The 23,591-nt window shown below is 31.9% G+C and overlaps 1 protein-coding gene across 1 annotated transcript; it reads right to left on the bottom strand.

The window, feature by feature from the left end:
- Positions 1-142: 142 nt before the first annotated feature.
- LOC110657578 (cytochrome P450 CYP82D47) lies at positions 143-2,100 on the bottom strand. Its single transcript, XM_021814818.2, has 2 exons — positions 1,039-2,100; positions 143-851 (listed from the first exon to the last, which is right to left on the bottom strand). Exons 1-2 carry the CDS (start codon positions 2,029-2,031, stop codon positions 228-230), a joined length of 1,617 nt encoding a protein of 538 aa, XP_021670510.1. The 5' UTR covers positions 2,032-2,100; the 3' UTR covers positions 143-227.
- Between the last annotated feature and the right edge of the window lie 21,491 nt (positions 2,101-23,591).

Below are 23,591 nucleotides of genomic sequence, written 5' to 3'. Positions count from 1 at the left end.
TACATGGGCTCCGTCCAATGATGTTGGCTCTATCACCAGATCACATGGGCTTTTGTAGACATTTAATTTGAGCGTGAGTGCCATCTTTGGGATGTGCTTTAAGCGCTGGAGCATTTGCAACCTATGGATAATTAATACAATGTTTGCTGCAAAATGCGATTTCATAGATTCAAATCATAATAGTTTCAATATACATAGTCATACAAGGTCGACATTGATTGGCCAATTTATTGATAGAGATGAGATTGAAGGCGAGGACTAAGGAGGCATTCAAGTGGGGTTGCTCTTAAGCTGGTTAATCCATTGCTCTCACTCATATCAAGCGGCTTGCTTGTTGGATTTGCAAAATCAAACCCCTGTAGCAACGTAGCTAGAGTTAATTGCAAAACATGAAGCGCAAAAGAGACACCAGGGCATATCCTTCTTCCACTGCCAAACGGTATAAGTTCAAAGTTTTGTCCCCTAACATCATAATCTTTGTGAATCGTAAGAAATCGTTCGGGTTGGAATTCAAAAGGTTTGGACCACACCCTTGGATCACGATGAATCTTGCTAAGATTAATAAGGAGTCTTGTGCCTGCTGGAATATGGTAGCCAGCTACAGTGCAGTCCTCCATGGATTCATGCGGCAAAGAAAGCGGTGCAGCAGGGTATAAACGCAGCGTTTCCTTGATAATGGCTTTGAGGTAAACCAAGCTATTCATATCAGATTCATGTACTCGTCTTTTCTTACCAACATTGATGTCCAACTCGTGTTGGGCCTTCTTTAGGACACTTGGGTTGTTGATTAATAAAGAGAGAGCCCATATCAACGTCACTGCCGTTGTGTCTGATGCTGCCACAGTCAGACCCTGCGATCATCAAAATTCAAAGCAATTTGGATTCGAATTCTCAATTCTTTTTAAGTATAAATTAAAATATAGTTTTTCAAAATCAATTAAATAATGTATTAAGTAATGAAAATGAAACTATTAAAAAGAAATGTCAGAATTTAAATGATAAATATTCTCCTTTTTTTTTAATATTGAAATTAATTACCAGGGATGTGGCTTTGTTGACGGTATCGGAATCTCGACCTACAACCAGCTGTGCATCATCATCAAGAATATCCAGCATCAGACCCATGAAGTCTTCTTCTCCCTTCTTAACACCAGAAGCTTTCTTCTCCTTATGCTCCTTTAGCCATCCTTCAGCAATAAGGTCCAAATCTTTAGCTGTCTTCTTCATGGCTCTTTCGTATCCTCCAATATCCAGCCATCTCAAAAAGGGTATCGCATCAGCCGCCACAAACTTCCCTGACAAATCAATGAAATTCCTCAACGCTTCCTTCAATCTTTCATTATCTTCGCCTTGATTTGTAGTCATATATCCCACAGATTTCCCAAAAATTATCCTCAAGATCACGTTCAAGGATATGTCTGCGAACCATCTCTTCATCTCCACCAACACCATATTTGAATTATTTTTCTTCTTTTCCCATAATCTATACAACTCTTTTAAAGCTGTCCCCACCTCCGATTCTCTTACATGTTTCAGCATCTCGAGTCGGTGGTTAGAGAGAAGTTCAAGTGTGGCTATTTTGCGCGTTTGACGCCAGTAGTTGCCGTATGAGCTAAACCCAAACATGGCACGATTATAGGCCAAAAGGTCCATGGCTAGAATTTTTGGACGATTAGCGAAAGCTCTATCGTTGATGGTCAGACACTCCTTGGTAATCTCCCAGTTGCTCACTACCAAAGCTCGATACATGCCCATCTTGATAGTGAAGATCGGACCGTATTTGCCAGCCATGTTGTCCAATACTTTGTGGGGCGGTTGCGGCCCTCCTAGGTGGTGGAGGTGGCCAATTAGAGGCCACCCTCCTCCAGCTTCTGGCGCTCCTTTTTTCTTCCCTGCAGTCCTTGAGAATCTTCTTGATATCCAAAAGATCAGGGAGCAGATTAAGATCAGGAAGTTCACGGTGGCCGTAGCATTTGTGGGGAAGATGAGAAACTTTTCCGTCGCTGGAGGGAACGGTAGAAAATAATCCATTGCGTCTATCTTGCTCAAAGTGGCGGAAATCTTGAAGGACCTATGCCTCGTTGACAAGTCTATGGAAATAAGGTTAAATTTGAATTATGTTAAATGTCTTTTGTATTTTTTATAAAAATAATTTAATCTCTAAATTATAATTCGTTAACAATCTTATTTAAATTGACTCAATTTGAAATAATTTATCCTTTAAATTATAAAATAGTTCCTATAACAAAATTTATATTTATGTAATTATCTATATAATATTTAAATAATTACAAGTATATAAATATTTTCATAATTATGATTATTTAATATAGCTTTTAATTTCCTTAAAAAAAGCTTATAATTATTTAAATATAAAGCTTGTAATCATGTAAATATAAATTATTTAAAGGATTTAAATATTTTTCTAATTATACATCTAAATTTGAATTAATTCTAAATACATATACAGTAAAGTTTAATTTTTTTACTTTTCATTTTTAAATCAAATTTTCAATGAAAAATAAAATATGATTTACTTTTTCATATAAATAATTTAGATGAAAATTTAATATAAATATAATTTTTTGAGAATATTATAGATCATAAATAAATTATAAATTTAAACAATTTCTGTATGATTATAATCGTCAAGATAAATTATATTTTAATTCTTGAAAATTATGTTAATTAAGAGAATTTTATAATTATTTATTCAATAAAAAAATTACCAAAATTAAAATAGATCTTTTATAAAATTATGCATCATAAGTAAAACATATTTTTTTTTATTCTCTTTTTTTACCATTTGAAAAGGCATATTAATATTTTATTGATGCTTTTCAAGGATTTTTCCTTCAGGTTTAGACTTGCAAGATAAGACAGAGAACACTGATGGGTTGGCTTAGGCAATGTAACAACCCAAAATTTAAAAATATATATATATTAATAAAATAAAAATAAAATATTATGTTATTAATATTAAGGATTGATTTTAAAACAAAGGAAGATAATTAGAATAAATAAATTAAAAATTAAAAAATAAATTAAAAAATAAATTTTTTTTTTTTAGGAATGAATCTTGACAACATGTCTGTTTAGGTTCATTCCCAAAAATTCAAAGAAAAAAAAAAGTTAAAACAGATGCCCCCCTCTCCCAAAAACTCTCTCTCCTGTCACTCTCCCTCCCCCTCCTTTTTTCTTCCGACCGACTAGCCTCTAGCCACTATGGCCGGCCGGCGAGAGGTCCCTCCACCCTAGACGTGTTGGCCGGAGAAGCACCAGAAGCGGCGGCAAGTGATGGAGGAGAGAGAAAAACGCACGCACAGTGGGCAGTAACTTAGGAGCGATTTCGGCTTCATCCGAAGTCCGATAGAGGCAATTTAGGTGCCGTTGAAAAGCTTGTTCCGAGAGCTTTCTTTTGATACCTATTTTGCAACATTTGGTAGTCGGATGAGTGAGATATGGAGGAGAGAAGTTTTTGATTTTTCAAGCTTTTTCGTCAGATTTAGGACGATCCGACCGTTGGATCGATGATCCGAAACCACCTATGGACTGAGGAAGAGGAGAGGAACGTTATGGTATGATCAGATCCGGCAGATGTCGTCGGCAACCGACAATCGGCCACAGTGCGCTGTGGTTCCGGCGGTGGCTCCGATGAGCTTTGGGGATGATTCAACTTCCAGAGGCTTCCTCATAAATTTTTAAAATTTTTGAGACACAGATAATCTTTGGGTAAGATTATTTTCATTATTTCTTAGTCTGTGGTGCTTAAATGCAGTGTTTCATAAACAGAAAAAATTAGAAAAAAATTCTAAGAAAAATATATGATGAAAGTAAAATTATTTGGATATATTTTATAGTATTTGTTGAATTTTTAAGTGATTGTGGAATATTTTTGAAAAATGTATGTGGGTTTTAGTTAGATTTTTAGCATCTAAGCCTATAAGATCATCTGGATTTATGGTATTTAAATTTTATATGATTGGTTGAAGCTTGAGGATGGAGAGTTAAATATGTGAATGTTGATTTGGGTTGAATTAGGAACATGTTAGCTATTGGAAACTTATGGAATTGAGTAATATTCTTGAATAAAAATTCATAAAATATTCATGGGTGATTAGAAAATTACAATTCCTTTTGCGATAGCTTTATAACCTTATTAAGGACCACGGGACAAAATTTTAAAATTTTTTAAAGCTTGTTTGAGTGGATTTTTACAAAATATCAATTATAGAGACTAAATGTAATTTTTCAAGTTTATGACTATTGTCTGATTTGGAGGGCTCAGGAGGGGCCATATAATGTTGATGAGATGTGATTATAGAAATTGAGAATTTAGAAGTGTTATTTGAATTTTTTTGCAGGTTGGGTAGGTCGTAGATATAGAGAAAACTCTGCCGAATTTTCGACATAAATTAAGATTACCTCTTTAAATTTATTTTTATTTGAATTAGCACTAATAAATTCATAATAAAATTATGTAGTTGATCAGGGTCAACCATCTTCCTTCACCCAATCTCTACAGTCATCTCTGGTGTACTGTGAGTAAAATATTAATTTTAATTATAATTTCAATATTATTATATGTTTAGGCATGTCCATGCATTACTTATAAATATATATCTATGTAGTTAAATACTAGGAATGTTTTACATTGTATTCTTAATTGACGAAATGTCATGGATGTTGTTTATGGTAATTTGGAGCAATGTGCGTGCGTTAGTGTGCGTGTGGTGTGTGGTATTGGATATGGATAGGACAGGCAGACGCAGCTTGAGAAACACTTGCTGGAACCCAGTCCTTTATGGATAAGTCGAGGTAGGCACGGCTTGAGATGATCTCACTGGCCCCCGCATTTGGTTTATCAAGTGAAAGTCCAGCTTGAAAGAGACTCGCTGGCAGAGGTTGGATTAAGAGAGCTGTTTAGGAGATCAGCTCCTATATATGTACTGTTTGAACATTATTGGGCGTGTGAGTGCTCCAAATTACCTTTTTGCTGCTATGATATGATTTGTATGAAAATTATAATGGTGTTGCATTCCACTCTTTATGATACATTAGCTTTAGATAGCTACAGAAATTGTACTTAAAATTGGTATTTTACTCTCTGAGTCGAACGTTTACTCTTGTTCACCCTATTTTTCTATGCTACAGGAGAAGAAATTTTTCAGAATAACCTGTTTCTTTCCTCGCAAGTTATCAATAATTACTTATTATTATTATTATTATTATTCTCTAAATTTGTAATTTAGAACTTCGTATGTACTAGCAGTAGCATTAATCTTATCAGGGCTGTATGAATTTAAGTTTTTATATTAATAAATGAAAAATGTTTATGATTTTTAAATAGTTCGTAAATGATGTACTAGGGTTGAGCTGGGCTCCTCGAGTTTCTGATAATTATTGGGTTAAGTTGGCCTGAAATAAAATTATAATAGTTTAATTTAAATTATTTTATATGCATGTTGGGCCTAAATTGTGGGCCTGGTCATGGGTTTGGGAACAGTAAGACTTACTACGGGCCTTGGAGGCTTTATGCCGGTCTAGGTCCTAGTGCCGGTCTGGTCCATAGGTTGGATTGTGACAGGCAACCTCTCTGATACTTAAGTCAGGGTACTGAGTAAAGTAAGGAATTAATAGAGATAACAATATACCTAACTGTGAAGGCTTAAGCTCCTTATATAGGTATCGGGTAGACTCCTATTTGAAGTTGAATTTAGTATTAAAATATGATTCATATTTTAGAGAAAGTTCAATTAGAGTGGGATTCAGAATCCCTAATAAAGTGGGATACTATTTTTAGTGGATAATATTTATATTAGATTATAATTCTATTATTCAAGTACTTTGGGGTGCTACTATATCATTAGTCCCCCTTAAGTGCGAATCTTTAGGTTCGATATCAAATAGTGTGCTAGATGATAAAGCTTTGGCTATGTGATAGAGCCTTTATATAAAATAATTCTTAATAAATCATAATAATCATAAACATAATGTGAATCATAAAAATAAGATTCAACTATCACCCCAATAATGAATCTTGAACAAATAAATTCTCACAGATCTAGAAAGTATACCTGATATGGAGTTTAATTGAGCTATAGTAATAATTGAGAGAGACCTATTGATTCAATAAACTGATTCTTACTCTTGATCCTTCTTGATTCATACACAAAACTTTAGTGATGGAAGACTTTCTTGAGATAACCCTAATATCTCTGACTTTATGAAAGAGAATATGTATGACCTTATGGGTAGAGAGAGGATCATCTTATATATATATATATATATATATATATATATATATATATATATATATATATATATGTATGTAAGACTTAATCTGGTACATCCATCAAGTATCCTTATACAATTAGAATTAGGATTTACTTTAATTAAAGTAATCCTTGTATAATTAGGATTTGTATTAATTAAAATAAATATCAATTAATATTGGCCACATTAAAGAAATTGATTTTGGTCCATATGGTAATATTAATTACTAGGCAAGATCTTACATTCTCTCACTTGGCACGATAATTAAGTGATATTAACTTTAATAACATAAACATTAGGCGCGCATGAAATAAACAAATCCTTTTTTATAATATACTTCATAATTACCTTCATATAATAAAATACTAAGTGTGGGTTATGGCGGTTGTACATTGTTCAATCATATATTTCCTTCCATCTACCACAACACTAGCAATTTATTATACTAGGTTCATAATAGATATATGTAATATGTATATCACATCATGATCCACAATAATGTCTCAAAAGACTTTTCCTGTTATCATTTACTCAAAATATTATGTATACACAAGTATGAGCGATAGAAAATGCTTTAATGTATATAAAAAACACATCAATGAGCTCAGAGTGTCAAAGCCAATACATTATACATTAATACAATTAAGACTGTAATGGCCCGGCCCACTAGTGATATTGTCCGCTCTGGGTCGAAGCCCTCACGGTTTTAAAACGCGTCAATAGGGGTTACGAACTATCAACTTATGAACCCAGCATCTCTCCCGTGTTTTGTCGATGTGGGATTTGCCTAGGGTGTTACAATCCACCCCCCTTATGGGACTCAGTGTCCTCGCTGAGGTTTGCCTCACCATCGTTCAAGTTTGCACGTGGAGCGGCTCTGATACCACAAATGTAATGGCCCAGCCCACTAGTGATATTGTCCGCTCTGGGTCGAAGCCCTCACGATTTTAAAACGCGTCAATAGGGGTTACGAACTATCAACTTATGAACCCAGCATCTCTCCCGTGTTTTGTCGATGTGGGATTTGCCTAGGGTGTTACAAAGACCCATTATAAAAAAATATTCTTTAAATGTTTTAGGTTGTGAACCATTAATTAACTGATCCACTATCATGAGATCAATACTACTATGCTCAATAGACACTATTCATTTTTGAACTTTCTCCTAAATGAAAAAATACTTTAATTCCATATGCTTGGTACCTTTGGCATATTTGTCGTTTTTGAAGAAAATGCTATTACAGAATTATCACAATGAATTCTCAGCGATTTGCTAATGGTGTCGATTACCTCAAGTCCTAATATAAAATTCCACATCCATAATGCATGAATTATAACTTGAAAACATGCCATAAATTTTGCTTTTCATAATGGATGAAATAATAACATACTATTTTTGGCATTTTTCCATAATACTGTTCCTTTAGCTAATAGGAACAAGTAGCCAAAATAAACTTTTATTGTCAACACATCCAGCAAAATCTAAATCTGAATATCCAACCACTTCTAAATGATTAGATATCCTATAAGTGAGCATGAAATCTTTAGTTCATTGCAGGTACCATAAAACTTTCTTTGTAGTTTTCTAGTGATCAATTTTAGGATAAAGAATTGTACAGGTTTAAGTATACATCAAATTGCCCACAACTGAAGCATAAAGAATCGATTCCATTTCTTTACATTCCATATGATTTCTTAGACATTGATTGAGACTATATTTGTTCCCTTTCTATATGGAAACAATTCCTACTGAATATTTATGCATATTATATCTTTCTAGAATTCTATCAATATAAACTTTCTGAGACAATTCTAACAGTTCTTGTGATCTATCACAGAAAATTTTTATTTCAATCACAAAGGATGTCTCTTCTATATCTTTTATTTCAAAATTCTTTGAGAGAAAATCCTTAGTATCACATAATAAGGCCAAATCATTTGCAGCAAGTAAGATATCATTAGCATAAAGAATTAAGAAAATAAATATACTTCTATTGATCTTAAGATATATACATCAATTAATAACTTTTTCTTTAAATCAAAAGACTCTATAGTATCACTGAACTCAATATTACCACTAGTAGAAAGATTAATTAAGTCTGTATATTGATTTCTTAAGTTTACACACCATATGGCCTTTTTAAACCTTTAGGTTGGTCTATATAAATTTCCTCTTTAAGTTTTTTTTCACATCCATTTGGTGCAACTCTAAGTCATAATGAGTCACTAATTCTATAATAATTCTTAATGAGTCTAATTCTTTAAAACTAGTGAGAAAGTCTCCTTATCGTTAACACCATATTTTGAGTATAACCTTTGCTAACAAGTCTTACTTTATATCGTTCGACTTTGCCATTTACATGTAACTCGTTTAAATCCTTTAGGCAATTCGACAAAAATGCCATACTTTATTCTGTTTCATGGATTTTAACTTATCTTTCATGGCGTCTAACCACTTATCAGACTTAGTACTTTCTTATGGCTTATAAAAATGAAACTGAATCTTTATTGATTCCTTATATCAAAATTTAACTCTTCTAGGTGAATCACATAATGATAGGCAATTATCAATCTCTTTTCTCTTTGAGATCTTCTTAATGGCTTTTTTTTTTTTTTGTGGTTCACATTTATTAGTTCTTCATAGGATATCTTTTAAAGGGTGTGTTTCATCATCATGTTGTGTAGCATTGTAAGAACATTCAAAAACTGCTAGAACAACATGAGGAGAAGGGGTGGATATAGAAACATTAATAGTCATAAGAAAATCAACTTTAATTTCTTATATATCCAAATCCTCTCTTTCAACACTCTCACTAACTTCATCATTCTCCAAGGAATCTAGTATTACCAGTTTTCACAATTTTTGGACTATGGTTTGGAATATAAAACCTATACCCTCTAGATTTCTATGGATAAGCAATGAATAATTCATTTATCATTCGAGAATCTAATATCTTTTCATGTGGATTATAAATTTTTGCTTCTGCTCAACAATCGAAACATGTAGGTGCCATAAACTAGGTTTTCTTCCAGTCTCAATTCATAAGGTGTTTTGAGGTTACCTTATAAGGAATCCTATTTAATAAGTATACAACAGTTTTAAGTGCATACATCCACAAAGATATAGGTAAAGAAGATTTACTCATTATACTGCTGACCATAACCATTAAAGTCTGATTTCACCTTTCAGACATCTCATTTTATTGAAAAGTATTTGGCATGGTATATTATACACATATGCCACGACTTTTTAAGAACTTTACAAATAGACCAAGACATTGTCCCATTTCAGTGTGTTTCCCATAGTATTCACCACCTTTATCTGACATTATTATTTTTACTTTTCTATCTAATTTCCTCTCAACCTCATTTATGTACATTTCAAGTGCATTTATTGATTGAGATTTTTAATTAAGCAAATAAATATGTCCATAATGTGAAAAATCATCAATAAAGGTAATAAAGTACTTTTTTCTACTAAAAGATAGAGCATCGAAAGGCCTACATATGTCGATGTGTATTATTTCAAGAAGCGTACTGATTCTTGTGGCTTTTTTATTATTGTGTTTGGTTTGCTTTCTCTTAATGCAATCCACACACATCAAGATTAATAATATATAAACTCGGTAGAATTTCATTCTTTATTGACCTTTTTAATCTTTCTTTGGATATGTGATCCAAACGCTTATGCCATAAGAAGACAGAATTCTCATTCAGCCTACTATGCTTAATTCCAATATTGCTATAAGTGATTGGTAAGAATTCAACAAAATTATCATCAAGTTTAAATATATATAGATCATCAGTAAGAATTCCAAAAACAATAATAGAATTATCATTATTATTAAATAAACTGAATCATCCATGCCCGAACTTAACATTGAACCCAAATTCATCAAGTTTTAAAACAAAAATGACATTCCTAGAAATTGAAGGCACATAGAAGGTTTGTAATAGGTTTAGTTAATAGCCATGATCTTAGACCAAATGGTAAGTCTCTATGCCTTCAATTGGAGCCTTTATATGGTTCCCCATAAATAGGAAGTCTTAGTTGGGTTTTCGTTTTGGACCATGAGGAATCCTTTCATCACATTGGAGAAATAAATAGTAGCACTAAAATCAAGCCACCAAGTATTATTATGAACTTCAAATAAGTTTGATTTGAAACATACATAAGCATAAAGATTACATTTCTTTTCAAATCACGCATTATCTTTCAGGCAATCCTACTCTCATATAGAAGCGACACTTATCTACCATTTGTTCATTTTACTCAGCCTGAGTAACATTTGAAGATCCTTTCTTTTTTTTTCTCAAACTTGTAGGCTTTAACTTAAAGTCCTTTATTAGCTTCTTGACCCATAATATTGATAGAATGAGTCTCTTGATTTTTCAGTCCTATTTCCTGCTAAACTAGCTTACTAGCCAATTCATTACCATTCCACTTATCCTTAATTGTGTTGTAATTAATTTGAAATGGCCCATATTCAGGAGGTAATGAGTTCAAAATGAACTACACTAAGAAGGAATCATCAACTGTCATCCTTAAGGTTCCTAGTTTTACTGCTATATCACTCGTTCTACTAATGTGCTCTTTGATCCATCATACTTCATGGTTGTGAGTTATACCATTAGAGTACCAGTAAGTGACTTAGCTTTAAAATGGAACATATCTTTCATAAGTTTAAGGTATTTTTTTGTATTTTTAGTTTGTGGAATTATAGTCTTAATGTTGTTGGCAATAGTCTTTTGCAAAAATATAAAGCTTAATTTGTTTATCAATTCCTACTACTTATGGTATAACTTCTCTTCCTTCTAACTTGTATCTATAATAGTAGCGAGTTAGCCAAGTTAAGGTCCAAGACACTAATTGGAACTTGACTTGCTCACACCATTCAAAGAAGTTCAACCCATTAAAACAATAACAAATTAAGCTTGTGAATGAAGAGAAAAAGCTATAATATTATATTTATATGCTCAAAAAAGATTCAGATAACTTTAACAATCAGAGTATACTATAGTTCTCATGTGGGTAGATACTATAATATGTTATCATAAATTAAATGCGTTTAAACTTGATTGGACAATAATTAACTTACATCAAATATACATGTTGTCTTTGAACATTCAATATATATTTGATAAAATATTATTATCCTCATAATTCTCACTATCATAGAATAATTAATTTACCTTTGGATAAAATCCTTAAGTTCTAATGACTAGCGGGTATCAATTAATCCATTTTTCATCACAGGCATCTATTAGTATGGATAATTGATAATTTTTATATGCATGCATGCATCATTCATAGTTCGGCCACTTTTGTGACTAATAAACTATTAATTTTATTTTATTTTAGTTTGGTCACTTTGGTGACTAACAAACTAAAATAAATATCATAAGGCATGCATATAAATTATGTATCTTAATAAACCTAATATTTATTCATTCATTGGGTTTAATTACAAAGCTTAATTAGATTGGGTAGAAAGGCATATTTTTTATTTTCACTTTCCTTGCTTTCGGGAGAATATGTTCCTAAAAGAATTATTCTTTCCAACACATTTTCTTCATTGTTTTAAACTTTCATGGCTTAATTAAATTTGGGCCAAAACTTTAATTTAGTAATTAATTAATTAATTTTAAGCATATTCCATCACAAACATGTTTTCACATGGTTTGAAATTAGTAGCCAAAACAATTAAGCCACTTTGATATATAATTTTTTTTTGTGTTCCTTTTAATTTCTTTTTTTTTTAGAAAACATGATCTCAAACTTAAATCTCTTTATAACATGATTTTTCATCGTATTAATAATCCTCATGCCCAAAACTTAATTGAGTGAAATTTTAATAATAACAATATTATATTATTATTATTTTAATCATTAACATTAATCATAAAACTTTCACGATTTACACTTTAATTCTACCCATATCTAATAACAAGTAAAAACTTCAACATTATGTTCATCATAAATTTAATGGAGAAATTTAATTGTTCAAAACTTAGGGCTCTGATACCACATGTAAAATAATTCTTAATAAATCATAATAATCATAAACATAATATGAATTATAAAAATAAAATTCAACTATCACCCTAATAATGGATCTTGAACAAATAAATTCTCATAGATCTAGAAAGCGTACCTGATACAGAGTTTAATTGAGTTAGGGTAATAATTGAGAGAGTCCTATTGATTTAATAAACTGATTTCTCCCTCTTGATCCTTCTTGATTCAAATATAAAACTTTAGTGATGGAAGACTTTCTTGAGATCACCTTAATATCTCTGACTTTATAAAAGAGGATGTGTGTGATCTTATGGGTAGAGAGAGGATCAACTTATATATATATATATATATATATATATATATATATATATAATCTGGTACATCCATCAAGTATCCTTATACAATTAGAATTAGGATTTACTTTAATTAAAGTAATCCTTGTATAATTAGGATTTGTATTAATTAAAGTATATATCAATTAATATCAGCCACATTAAATGAATTAATTTTGGCCTATATGGTAATATTAATTTCCGGGCAAAATCTTACACTTTATACAATGCGAATTACCTTTAAAAATTTCAGGTGAATAATTGTGTTGCCTTAAAAATGTTGAGCAGGTTAATGCTTTAAAATTTTTAGCGGATGAATGCCTTGAATTTTTATGCAAATATAAGCTTTTGGTTAGGCGGGCAAGTAGTTCACCCATCAGACAAGTGGGCAAATGCCATTAATTAAGCGAATGATCATGCTTAGATAGGTGGACAGGCACCTTAAGAAGGGGTGAATTATGTCACTTTGGCAGGCAAATAGATGCTTTAAGTTGTCCAGGCGAATGGATTGCTTGTTAAGCAGGCGGATAAACATCTTAATTTGAACAGGTAAGTGAAGTCAATAGGCAGGCGGATATACACCTTAGTTAGGGTGGGTTAGTGAAGTCAACCCGGTAGGCAGGTGGATATATGCCTTAGTTAGAGCAGGCGAGTAAAGTTAGCTTAATAGGCAGGCGGATAAACACTTTATTTTGGATGGGCGAGTGAATCAACTCGATAGGCAAGCGATATATGCCTTAGTTAGGGCGGGTGAGTGAAGTCAGCCCAATAGGCAGGTAGATATACACCTTAATTAGTGTAGGCAAGTGAAGTCAACTTGGTCAGCAAGCAGATATACGCATTAATTAGGGCAGACGAGTGAAGTCAGCCCGGTAGGTCGATAGATATACACCCTAGTTAGGCGGGTGAGTGAATTTAGCCGGTAGGCACATGGATATACACCTTAGTTTTTTACAGTTGTAAGCTCTTTGATGAGTTATAACACCCGAATCCTATCTACAGCTAGAATTGGAGTCACATGCTCTCGAGACACACCTAAGGGTATATCCCAAGTGATTGACCACTTTAGAACTCCTTGTAATTTATTTAGGTGAGTGTACCTTAGTATAAAGCAAAACTCATGAGAATTTAAATTAAAACATTTTATGTTATCATAAATCCATTAGGGTTATTAAAACATATGATAGATAGTAAAAGTCCAGTTCAAATCAGTAAACATACAAAAGTAAAATCTGACAGAGTTTCTTCTATAAAATGGACAAAATACTCCGGTTACCCCAAAGATAATTCTCAAGGATCTGCAAAGAACAATAACCCCAAGGAAACCTATGGGGTTTCCAACACAACCCAACCACACACATGCCCAAAGATATTTCATAAATAACTGACAGTATAAAAATCTCATAAATTCATTGTATGAACTACATACTCAATAACCATACTCAATCCAAAATATTAAAGTTATTTACACCCTTAAAACTTCTAATTAATTACATAAGATAGCATTGTCCTATACAAGAATATCCATACTGTATGAAACCAATCCTATGCAGTTAATTTATTTAATTGAGTCTTCCACTTTCGAGTCACCTGTTAAATGCTGCTTACGCCTCCTGCACTACCTTGCCCTTATCTGGACCTATGGACATTCACAAGAACAATCTGCAAAGCAATAATGCCAATAATGCTTAGTGTGGTAATATGCATAGAATGTATATAATATGGCATGCTATAATGTATGGATATAAGATGAGCAAATATCAACATAAAGGCATTTATCATTCATTAAGATATAATCATTATAATATATATACATATTATGAATCAGACCAATCATAATTCACATGGAAATTGCAAGTCACATACATGAACACCATTATAGTAAGAATTTATGTGTATGATTCCCGATGTCACCTTCATGCTCATTTATAACGTCTAGACATTCCAATCTCCATATTATACCCACACACATATGATATTATCATGTAACACAACCATGCACACAAATCAACACCTCAAGCGTCATGCCACATTGATTTCCATATAATTTATTACCATAATGCCCATGTCTTTTATAATGGTGGTGACAAGTAACATGTCATGGCTTTTAGCCAAGAATTTCCTCCCCTTGATTCCCATCTTGGCTTCTTGCCAAGTACACATCATGGCTACATGCCAAATTATATTCACGTCATGGCCCTAAGCTAAGTAAATCCACGTCGTGGTAATTTAAACCACATATGCGCATATATAAATAAATGACTAGTCATACTAGGGGGCATTAAACACATCATGTCACCATTGATTATCATTAACATGGGCTTAATTTGATGTTTCCAGTAATAAATATCATCTATGTAGCTATTCATATCATTTACAACTCATTTAACATAATAATGGAGCATGCAATGCAATAATCAACATGCAGCATAATTTCTAGAAAATGGCAGCATAATAGTCATCTTGTAAAATATGTTATTAATTCTATAGCAGTCCAATTATCATTAAACTTTACCAAAACATATCATTATGAGTCTATTTAATTCTCCAACTTGTTTCACCTCAATCTGAGTTACGAAACTCTAGTTATAAAATTTTTTACTGCTGTTGTGCACTGCACAGGACCTACACAGAATACTAAAATGTTTTGCTCTCTTTCAGTATGCTACAGTCCAAAAACTACAAAGTTGTAGGGCTCTCTCAGAACTTGAATTTAGAAATTAGATTCGATTAAAAATCATTCTTATAGCTCGAATTATGATCAATTAAAGTTGCTATAACAAAATAGAGTGTAGATTCCAGCAGTAGTATAAAACAGAGCAGCAATTTTGCACAAGCAATATGTAATTCAATTTGATAGAATCAACATTTCCATGAAGCATGAAAGTTTTAGCTCTTTGATTGAATTTCATTTTAGACACAAGGTTTGCATGAAAACCATTTAAATTGGCTAAGTTATGCCCTCTCAAAATGGGGTATTCTAGCAATACTGTAATCAAATTCAAATCAAACATCATATAAGTAATTAATTTTCACAACAACACCCATACAATTTGCATCAAATCAAAGGCCAAAGCCCAAGCGTAATACACTAACCTATTGAACTTGATTTTCAGCAAATTAAAATCCACAATTTTGCCTCCAAAGATTCAAGTCAATCGGCCAACACCAACACCCCCCAATTTGTTAACCTATTCGCATAATCACATATAATCAACACATACTTCCATTAACCATAGCTAAATTCATCAAGGGAGGGTTTCACTTATCAGAAAGTCAATTGAATCTTCCCTTAATTTATCCCAATTCAATTCAACCAAAAGGGTTTAGGGCATTCCTTGCACCAATCTTTAAAACAATAAGTCGCCAATTTAATTCTCAACATGAAATTGAAAGAGGAGTCAAGAAGAGAGGAAAATCATTAGCCTCTTACCTCAAATCAATTCGGCACTTCAAGATTTACTCTCTTCAATATGCTTTCTTCAAGTTTCCAATGCTAAAAATCAATTAAATCAATGATTGAGGAAGTGAGGAATTTAGCTATGGAGGGAGTAAAGGATTTGCGTGTGCTTCTTTTGTTTCATTGAAGAGAAATTTGATGGAGTTGAAAGTCTGGGTGTCAGCTAGGGTAGAGAGAATAGAGTTTGTGGATGAAGTGTTTAGTTTATTTAGGTTTTATTAATAATAGAATGAGAAAAAATGTAACTAGGGCCAAAATAGTTTAATGGGCTTAACCCACTCACCCCTTACTAAAGGAAAATTGGCCTAATCACATTAATTAACTTTCCAATTGAGAAATTTACACCAATTATAGAACAATTAAATTAATTCCTAATGCAATTGTATAAAATTACTCAAATTAACTCAATTTCATAAAATTAATCTATTTACAACTAGGGCATAAGTGAGGGCATTACAACTCTCCCCCACTTTGGATATTTCATCCCCAAAATAGAAATTACCTCAATCCGCAAATAACTGGGGTTACTAAGCTCTCATATCGTCCTCTCTCTCCTAAGCTGCCTTCTCTCCAGAATGATGTCTCCAGAGTACTTTTACTAACTTAATCCGTCGGTTCCTCAACTCTTTCGCATCATGAGCTAAAATCTGAACTGGTTCCTTATCATGTGTCATATCCGGCTGAACCTCAATCTCCTCAATTGAAAGCATATGTGAAGGATCCGACCGATACCTCCTGAGCATTAAAACATGAAAAACATTGTGTATTTTCTCCAACCCTAGAGGCAATGCAAATCGATAAGCAGCTGGGCTAACCCTCTCCAACACTTCATATGGGCCAATAAACCTGGGGCTAAGCTTACCCTTTCGCCCAAACCTCATAATTTGCTTCCACGGTGACATTTTCAGAAATACCTTGTCACCGACCTTAAACTCAATCTCTCACCTCTTCAAATCTGCATAAGAATTCTGACGATCTAAGGCGGCCTTCAGCTTGTCTCGAATCAACCTCACTTTATCCTCAGTCTACTGTACTAACTCAAGATCCAATAATTTTTTCTCTCCTACTTCATCCCAGCATAGTGGAGTCCTGCACTTACGACTATACAAAGCCTCATAAGATGGCATCCCAATGCTCGCCTAGTAGTTGTTATTATATGCAAACTCCACCAACGGTAGGTATCTATCCCAGCTACCCTCAAAATCCATAATACAGGCTCTCAACGTATCTTCCACAACCTGAATGACTCTCTCAAATTGACGATTTGTCTAAGGATGAAAGGCAGTGCTGAAATTGAGTCTGGTCTCTAGAGCCCAATGTAAGCTGCCCCAAAACCTAGATGTGAATCAAGGATCTCTATCAGAAATAACAGAGACTGGCACTCCATGGAGCCTTACAATCTTAGAGATATATATATTAGCCAACCTCTAAAGAGAGTAATCAACTCTGATCAATAAGAAATAAGCCAATTTAGTAAAGCAATCAACAATCACCCAAATAGCATCATACCCTTGTAATTACAAGTAAAAACCCATGCACTTTCTATTGCCATTGATCGATGGCAACTCAGTGAAATCAAGCAAAATTGTAAAAAAAAAAAAATTAATGTCCTTTTTTTGACTAAAGACAAAATCTAGAACCTTCCTTTCCCCAAAAGGCAGATGCATCAGGGTAGGTAATAAAATATGAGGTAGTAATGCCATGTTTGTGACCATGATAGTGAGCTCAAACAAACGGTCTCATGAGTTGAGATAGTGTTAAGGAAACTATTTTTCAAATATGATCTTATTTTAATATTTTTGACAATCAATATTTGGAGAAGGTTCTAAACCGAGAGATCTAAAATAAATATCACATGATCCAAAATTTTAAGATCGCGCCTAGACAAATTTAGAATACCTCTTGAGTTTGACAAATTTCTTATTGAATTGTTGGAAATCATAAGCCATTCACTTTGTTTAGCCTTAATTTTAAAAGACAAAAGGGAAGATATATAATTTTTTTTTTGTTGATCGTCCCATAAATGGTGACACCGATGCTGTTCGAGGAATTTTCCTGTAGGTTTGGACCTACAACACAAGAGGGGAACACTTAGCTTGGGCAACCTCTCCTATATATGTTGTACTGAGTAGAGTAAAAAATTAATAGACATAACAACATACTGACTGTGGAGCTTGAGCTCCTTATATAGGTATCGAGTAAATTTCTATTTGGAGTAGGATTTAGTATTAAGATATGATTCATATGTTAGAGGAAGTTCAATTAGAGTGGGATTTGGAATCCCTAATAAACGGGATACAGTATTTTGGAGTGCTACTATATCACTTATTAATTTTTAAAATTTTATATTCAAATAATTATTATTATAAAAAATATTTAATATTTTTATAAAATATATAATATTTAAATGTAAAATAAATACTTAAATATAAAATTTAGATGTAGTAACTATTTTATAATAATATAAAACTTCAAAAATTAAATTATTTCAAATTAAATTCAAATTAATGGAATTAACTATCAATTTAAATGGTAAAGACTAATTTGTTAATAAAATAAATCTCAAAGACTAAATCATTTCTCGTAAAACTATAAAGACTAATCATCTGTAATTTTTAATATAAATTAAGGACTAATTTTTAATTTAGTCAATAAATAATACAAGCAATCATCAGCTCGCCTTGTTGCAGAATTATTATTATTATCATTATTATTATTATTATTATTATTATTATACTTAAAATTTTAAAGAGAACACATTTCAAATTCTTCAAATTATGTTTCATATGAAATAAGAGAGTTAAAAATTATTTATTTTGCCAATCAGAGTAATTTAGTTGGTTTGGAGTGAAAAGATCTCGAGTTCAAGTATCTTTATTTGCCTTTTATAAGATTATTCACTTTTATGGTGAAGATTACTTTTCATTTTATAGTCCATCAATTCTAACTAGCCTATTATACCTCTATTGAATAAAAAAAAAATATATTTATTTAACTTTAAGAACTATTTTATTTATAGAGAAAATAATTTATTTTTCATTATATATCTAATAAATTTTTACAATAATGACATCCTTAAATAAAATTTTAACTTAATTACATTCTGATATGAAATTTTTAAATATATAAAATTAATTCCTTTAAAATATATAAATAATGAGTGTAATTTATTATTTTTTAAATTAATTTTACATGTAATATTAGTCCCCGGACAAATTTTCTAGCTTATATACACAACAGCATACTCCAGCTGCTCACTATTCATTAACCTGATAAAGAGGTGCTTCACTGTTCATAAGCAAAATCATTTAAATGTTTTTATATAATTACTAAAGCTTAAGTGCAATTCTCTTTATATTCCTTTTGATACAAATTAATTTTTGTGGTCTCTCCAAGACAAAATTATTTTACATTTTTCATAAAAAAAAAATATTATGCGTTCATGCATACTAAAAGATTCCTATCATAGTTATAACTATTTTTATTTTTATCTTAAAAAAGAAAAAAAAAAACTTTTTCAAGAAACGTTCTTCGTCATCTTCCATACCCACAAATTTTTCCGCTTTTTGCAGCACTAACAACAGACTTAGAATCTCAGTTTGCAATGAATTGATGGTGGCTCGTGTATGGGAGGTGACTACGGCCAGAGTCTGAGCTTTGGTTAAGCAACATGAAGAGAGTGATAGATGTTGGATCCAAGCTTCTCAAAGCGGGTATGGCGGTTCTAGATCAGGCTCCGACCTTGGTTTTCCAGATAATAACAACCCTACAGAATTTTGGAATTTAATGATTATTATTAGGGTTAATGGATAAAAACATCAACTTTTTTTTTTATTTTACAATTTTATCTTAATTTGATTTTAATATCCTAACCTTTTACACAATTATGCCTAAAATTTAAAATTATGGTTAAACCTTCCAATTTTGGATAAAATTATAATCAAAATTTAAAATTAATTTAGAGAAATTTAAATTTTGTTCACTAAATTTATGAACAAATGCCCTAAACTTACATAATATTAAGTTGATTAATTGTTTTTATAGATTATGACCACGTCAATAAAATAAAATAAAATCAACTCATTTAAAACATATAAACATAGATAGATAAATTTATCTGGATTTGAGTAATAAAATCCAAAATTTAAGGCATTTGGTTATCATAATTGTAAGTTTAGTAGGTAAAATTTAAATTTTTCTGAATCAATTTTGAACATTGACTATAATTGTCAAAGATTTGAATTTGTGATCCAAAATTAAAACATTTTATTATAATTGCAAATTGCCGCAAAAGTTTGACTTTTATGTCCAATTGCAAATTTTATTTTAAAATTTAGATATAATTGTAAATTTACAAAATGATTAAAAGGTTTGTTTTTTTTTAATTGGCATTATTATTATTATTATTATTATTATTATTATTATTATTATTATATTGGGTTTTTGATGTGGTTTTTTCATTGGATAAATTTAACAACTGTCCCTGAAATTATATAGTTGTAACACTACATTCCTTTAATTTTCAAATGTAACATAAAACCCCCTTAATATTCAAATTTTGCACAGTAAAATCCCTCCGACTCTCAATTATTGATTTTTCAGTTAGAAACTGATATGAATAACTCATGTATGACGCTTAGTCAACATTTTTCTCTCATCTTTTGTTCAAAGTGTAAAATTATTCTCTTTGCACATGAAAAATTATTCTGTCTATAGAGAGAAAAATTATTCAATTTACACATGACTTGACTTGAGAGAGAAAAGAGAAATACTGACTAAGCTCCATGCTAGAATTGTCCAGTTCAGTGTCTAACTGAAAAACTGGTAATTGAAGGTTAGATGGATTTTACTGTGCAAAATTTGAAAGTTAATCGGATTTTATATTACATTTTTAAGTTGAGGGACTTTAATGTTATAATTATATAAGTTCAGCGACAGTTGTCAAAATTTATCCTTTTTTTTCATTTGATTTTTGCTTGGCGGCTTCATAATCACATAATATTTCCTCCTCCAAAACTTGCAAGAAGAAATGATGCTTTAGTGTGGCATCGCAGGCGGACAGAGAATTGAGAACAGGAAGGACCGTGGGTGTTAGCGGCGTAAAGGAGATAGGTCTGTGAGACCAAGTTTTGAACCTTCTAGGGAATATCAAAAGATGCATGGGCGTTGGTCAAGTAGCGTCGGGTTTGTGTTTGTGATGGTGAGCCAAGGAAGAGTGTGGTGAACCACGATGGAGGTATTGGGTCAGCTTGATGCGTCTATGGGCGTGAGGCGAGATGGGATTCATGGTGCAAAGATGGTGAACAGTAAGTAGTTTTAAATGAGAACAAGAGAGCTGAGGGTTTGATTGAGAAAATAATAAGAGGGTGGGTATTTTGGTCTTTTCATTAACAGTGATTCAATTGTAATTCAGCTATCATTTGAACAGTCTAGACTAATTGATAAGAAATAAATATATAAATTTTAAAAATATAAGAATTAAATTATAAATTTTATTGACGGTGAATCCATATGATAAGAAGATAGGTCAATCGAGCGTTCTTTTTACAATAAAAATCCTTTTATATATATATATATATAATTTGATTTTTATAAATTTAATTATTAATTATTTTTTAGCAAAATTTAATATTAAATAAGAATATAATAGTGTTTTATTAAGATAAAATTACATATTTCAATATGTGATTATTGATAAAGGATTATTTAATTATGATATATTTGATAGTATTAATAATATTATAATTTTTGATATTTTTAGTATCAATCCAATTATAAGATATTAATATCATATTCTTTTATATTTTTAGCCATATTTTGTATTTATTTTTTTATATGTTGATCTCATAAATTAACTTTCTAGATATGCCATTTGGATTCACATAAAATATAAATATGTTAATATATATAATTTTAATTATTTAATTAAATACTATTTAATACTTCTAAAAAGTTAAAATAAAATAAAATGAAATAATATTATTTAGTCTTTCAATTATGTTAAAATTAATAACTTAATCTTCATATTTTTAAAAATACATTATTTAATCTATCACATTATGATTCTAGTAATTATTTGGTCACTTCATCCATTTTTATCAATTTAACGGTGATAGGTCCCAGTCAAAGCCAAGAAAATTAATAGAAGAAAATTAAGAAAGTTACTGATATTTCATTGATTACCATTACTGCTGCTACAGAAGAATATAAATAGGAAAGAAATAAAACTACTTAGTCCTATTCTTAAGGCCTCACTTTAGCACAAAGAGATATTATTGCCACGATCAACTGAGTGCTATTTGACTAAGTAAAACAACTTAAAAGATTAATGGCAGTAAATAAAAAATAGCAGCAATGCTAAAAATAGAAAAGCAGTAGGACCCTTAGTCCAAATACTTCTTATTGGGAACAATAGCTCTGGATGACCTTACGAGGGCTTATCAAGACCCCTTGAAGAGGAACCTTGTCCTCAAGGTTCAAATTTGGAAACCGAGCAGATAAGTCCGAAGAAACTTCCCAAGTGGCATCTTCAGGGGGCAATTGCTTCCAACGAACAAGGCTTTCTTCCGTAAAACGATTACCAAGACGAACCCACCTCGTATCCAAAATCTCAGCAGGCTCAAGAACAAAATATCCATCATCAGTGAGTGGAGGAATTTCAGAAGAAACAGAGGCAGATCCCCACATGTTTCTTAAGTAAGGAGACATGAAAGACCGGGTGAACCTTGGATTCGGAAGGAAGCTGCAGGCGGTAAGCTAAGGAACCAATCTTTTCTTCAACCATGAAAGGTCCATAAAAACGACTAGCCAGCTTCTGAAATGCACGCCTATACACTGACTGTTGTCTATACGGTTGTAACTTAAGATAGACAAAATCACCTGGATAGAACTCCACATCCCTGCGTTTTTTATCTGTCACCTGTTTCATGTACTCTACGGAACGTGACAAGTGAAGCTTAAGCTCCTTCAAAATCTCATCACGGGTAGCCAAAACTTGATCGACCTCATTAACTGGAGAAGAACCCAATTCATACCGCGGAATCATTGGAGGATTCCTACCATACAATGCCAGAAATGGTGTCATACCAATAGAAATGTGAAAAGATGTGTTATACCAGTATTCCACCCAAGGTAAGAATGAACACCACTTTCAAGGCTGCTGACTGGCGAAACAACGAAGGTACTGCTCCAAGCACCTGTTAGTAACCTCGGATTGGCCATCCGTTTGCGGGTGGTTGATGTGGCCCAACCGCAAGTGCACGGGTCGTACAAGTAATATAGAAAAGATATCGTTCCCACGAGGAGTTGTGTTAATGATTGAATTTTTGATATAAAAAATGCTAACTAATTTGGACTATTTTTGAAATTAAAGTAATAAATTGATGGGTATTGGAGTATGGAATCTATATATGCAAAATTAATAATCTATTCAACTATGTAATGATTTAACTAAATTTGCATCAAATTAAAATAAAGCAAATTCAAATATGGCAATATTCAAAATG

Source organism: Hevea brasiliensis, chromosome 2 (genome assembly GCF_030052815.1).
Source record: "Hevea brasiliensis isolate MT/VB/25A 57/8 chromosome 2, ASM3005281v1, whole genome shotgun sequence".
NCBI classification, from domain to species: domain Eukaryota; kingdom Viridiplantae; phylum Streptophyta; class Magnoliopsida; order Malpighiales; family Euphorbiaceae; genus Hevea; species Hevea brasiliensis.
This window is presented reverse-complemented; position numbering and strand designations above follow the sequence as displayed.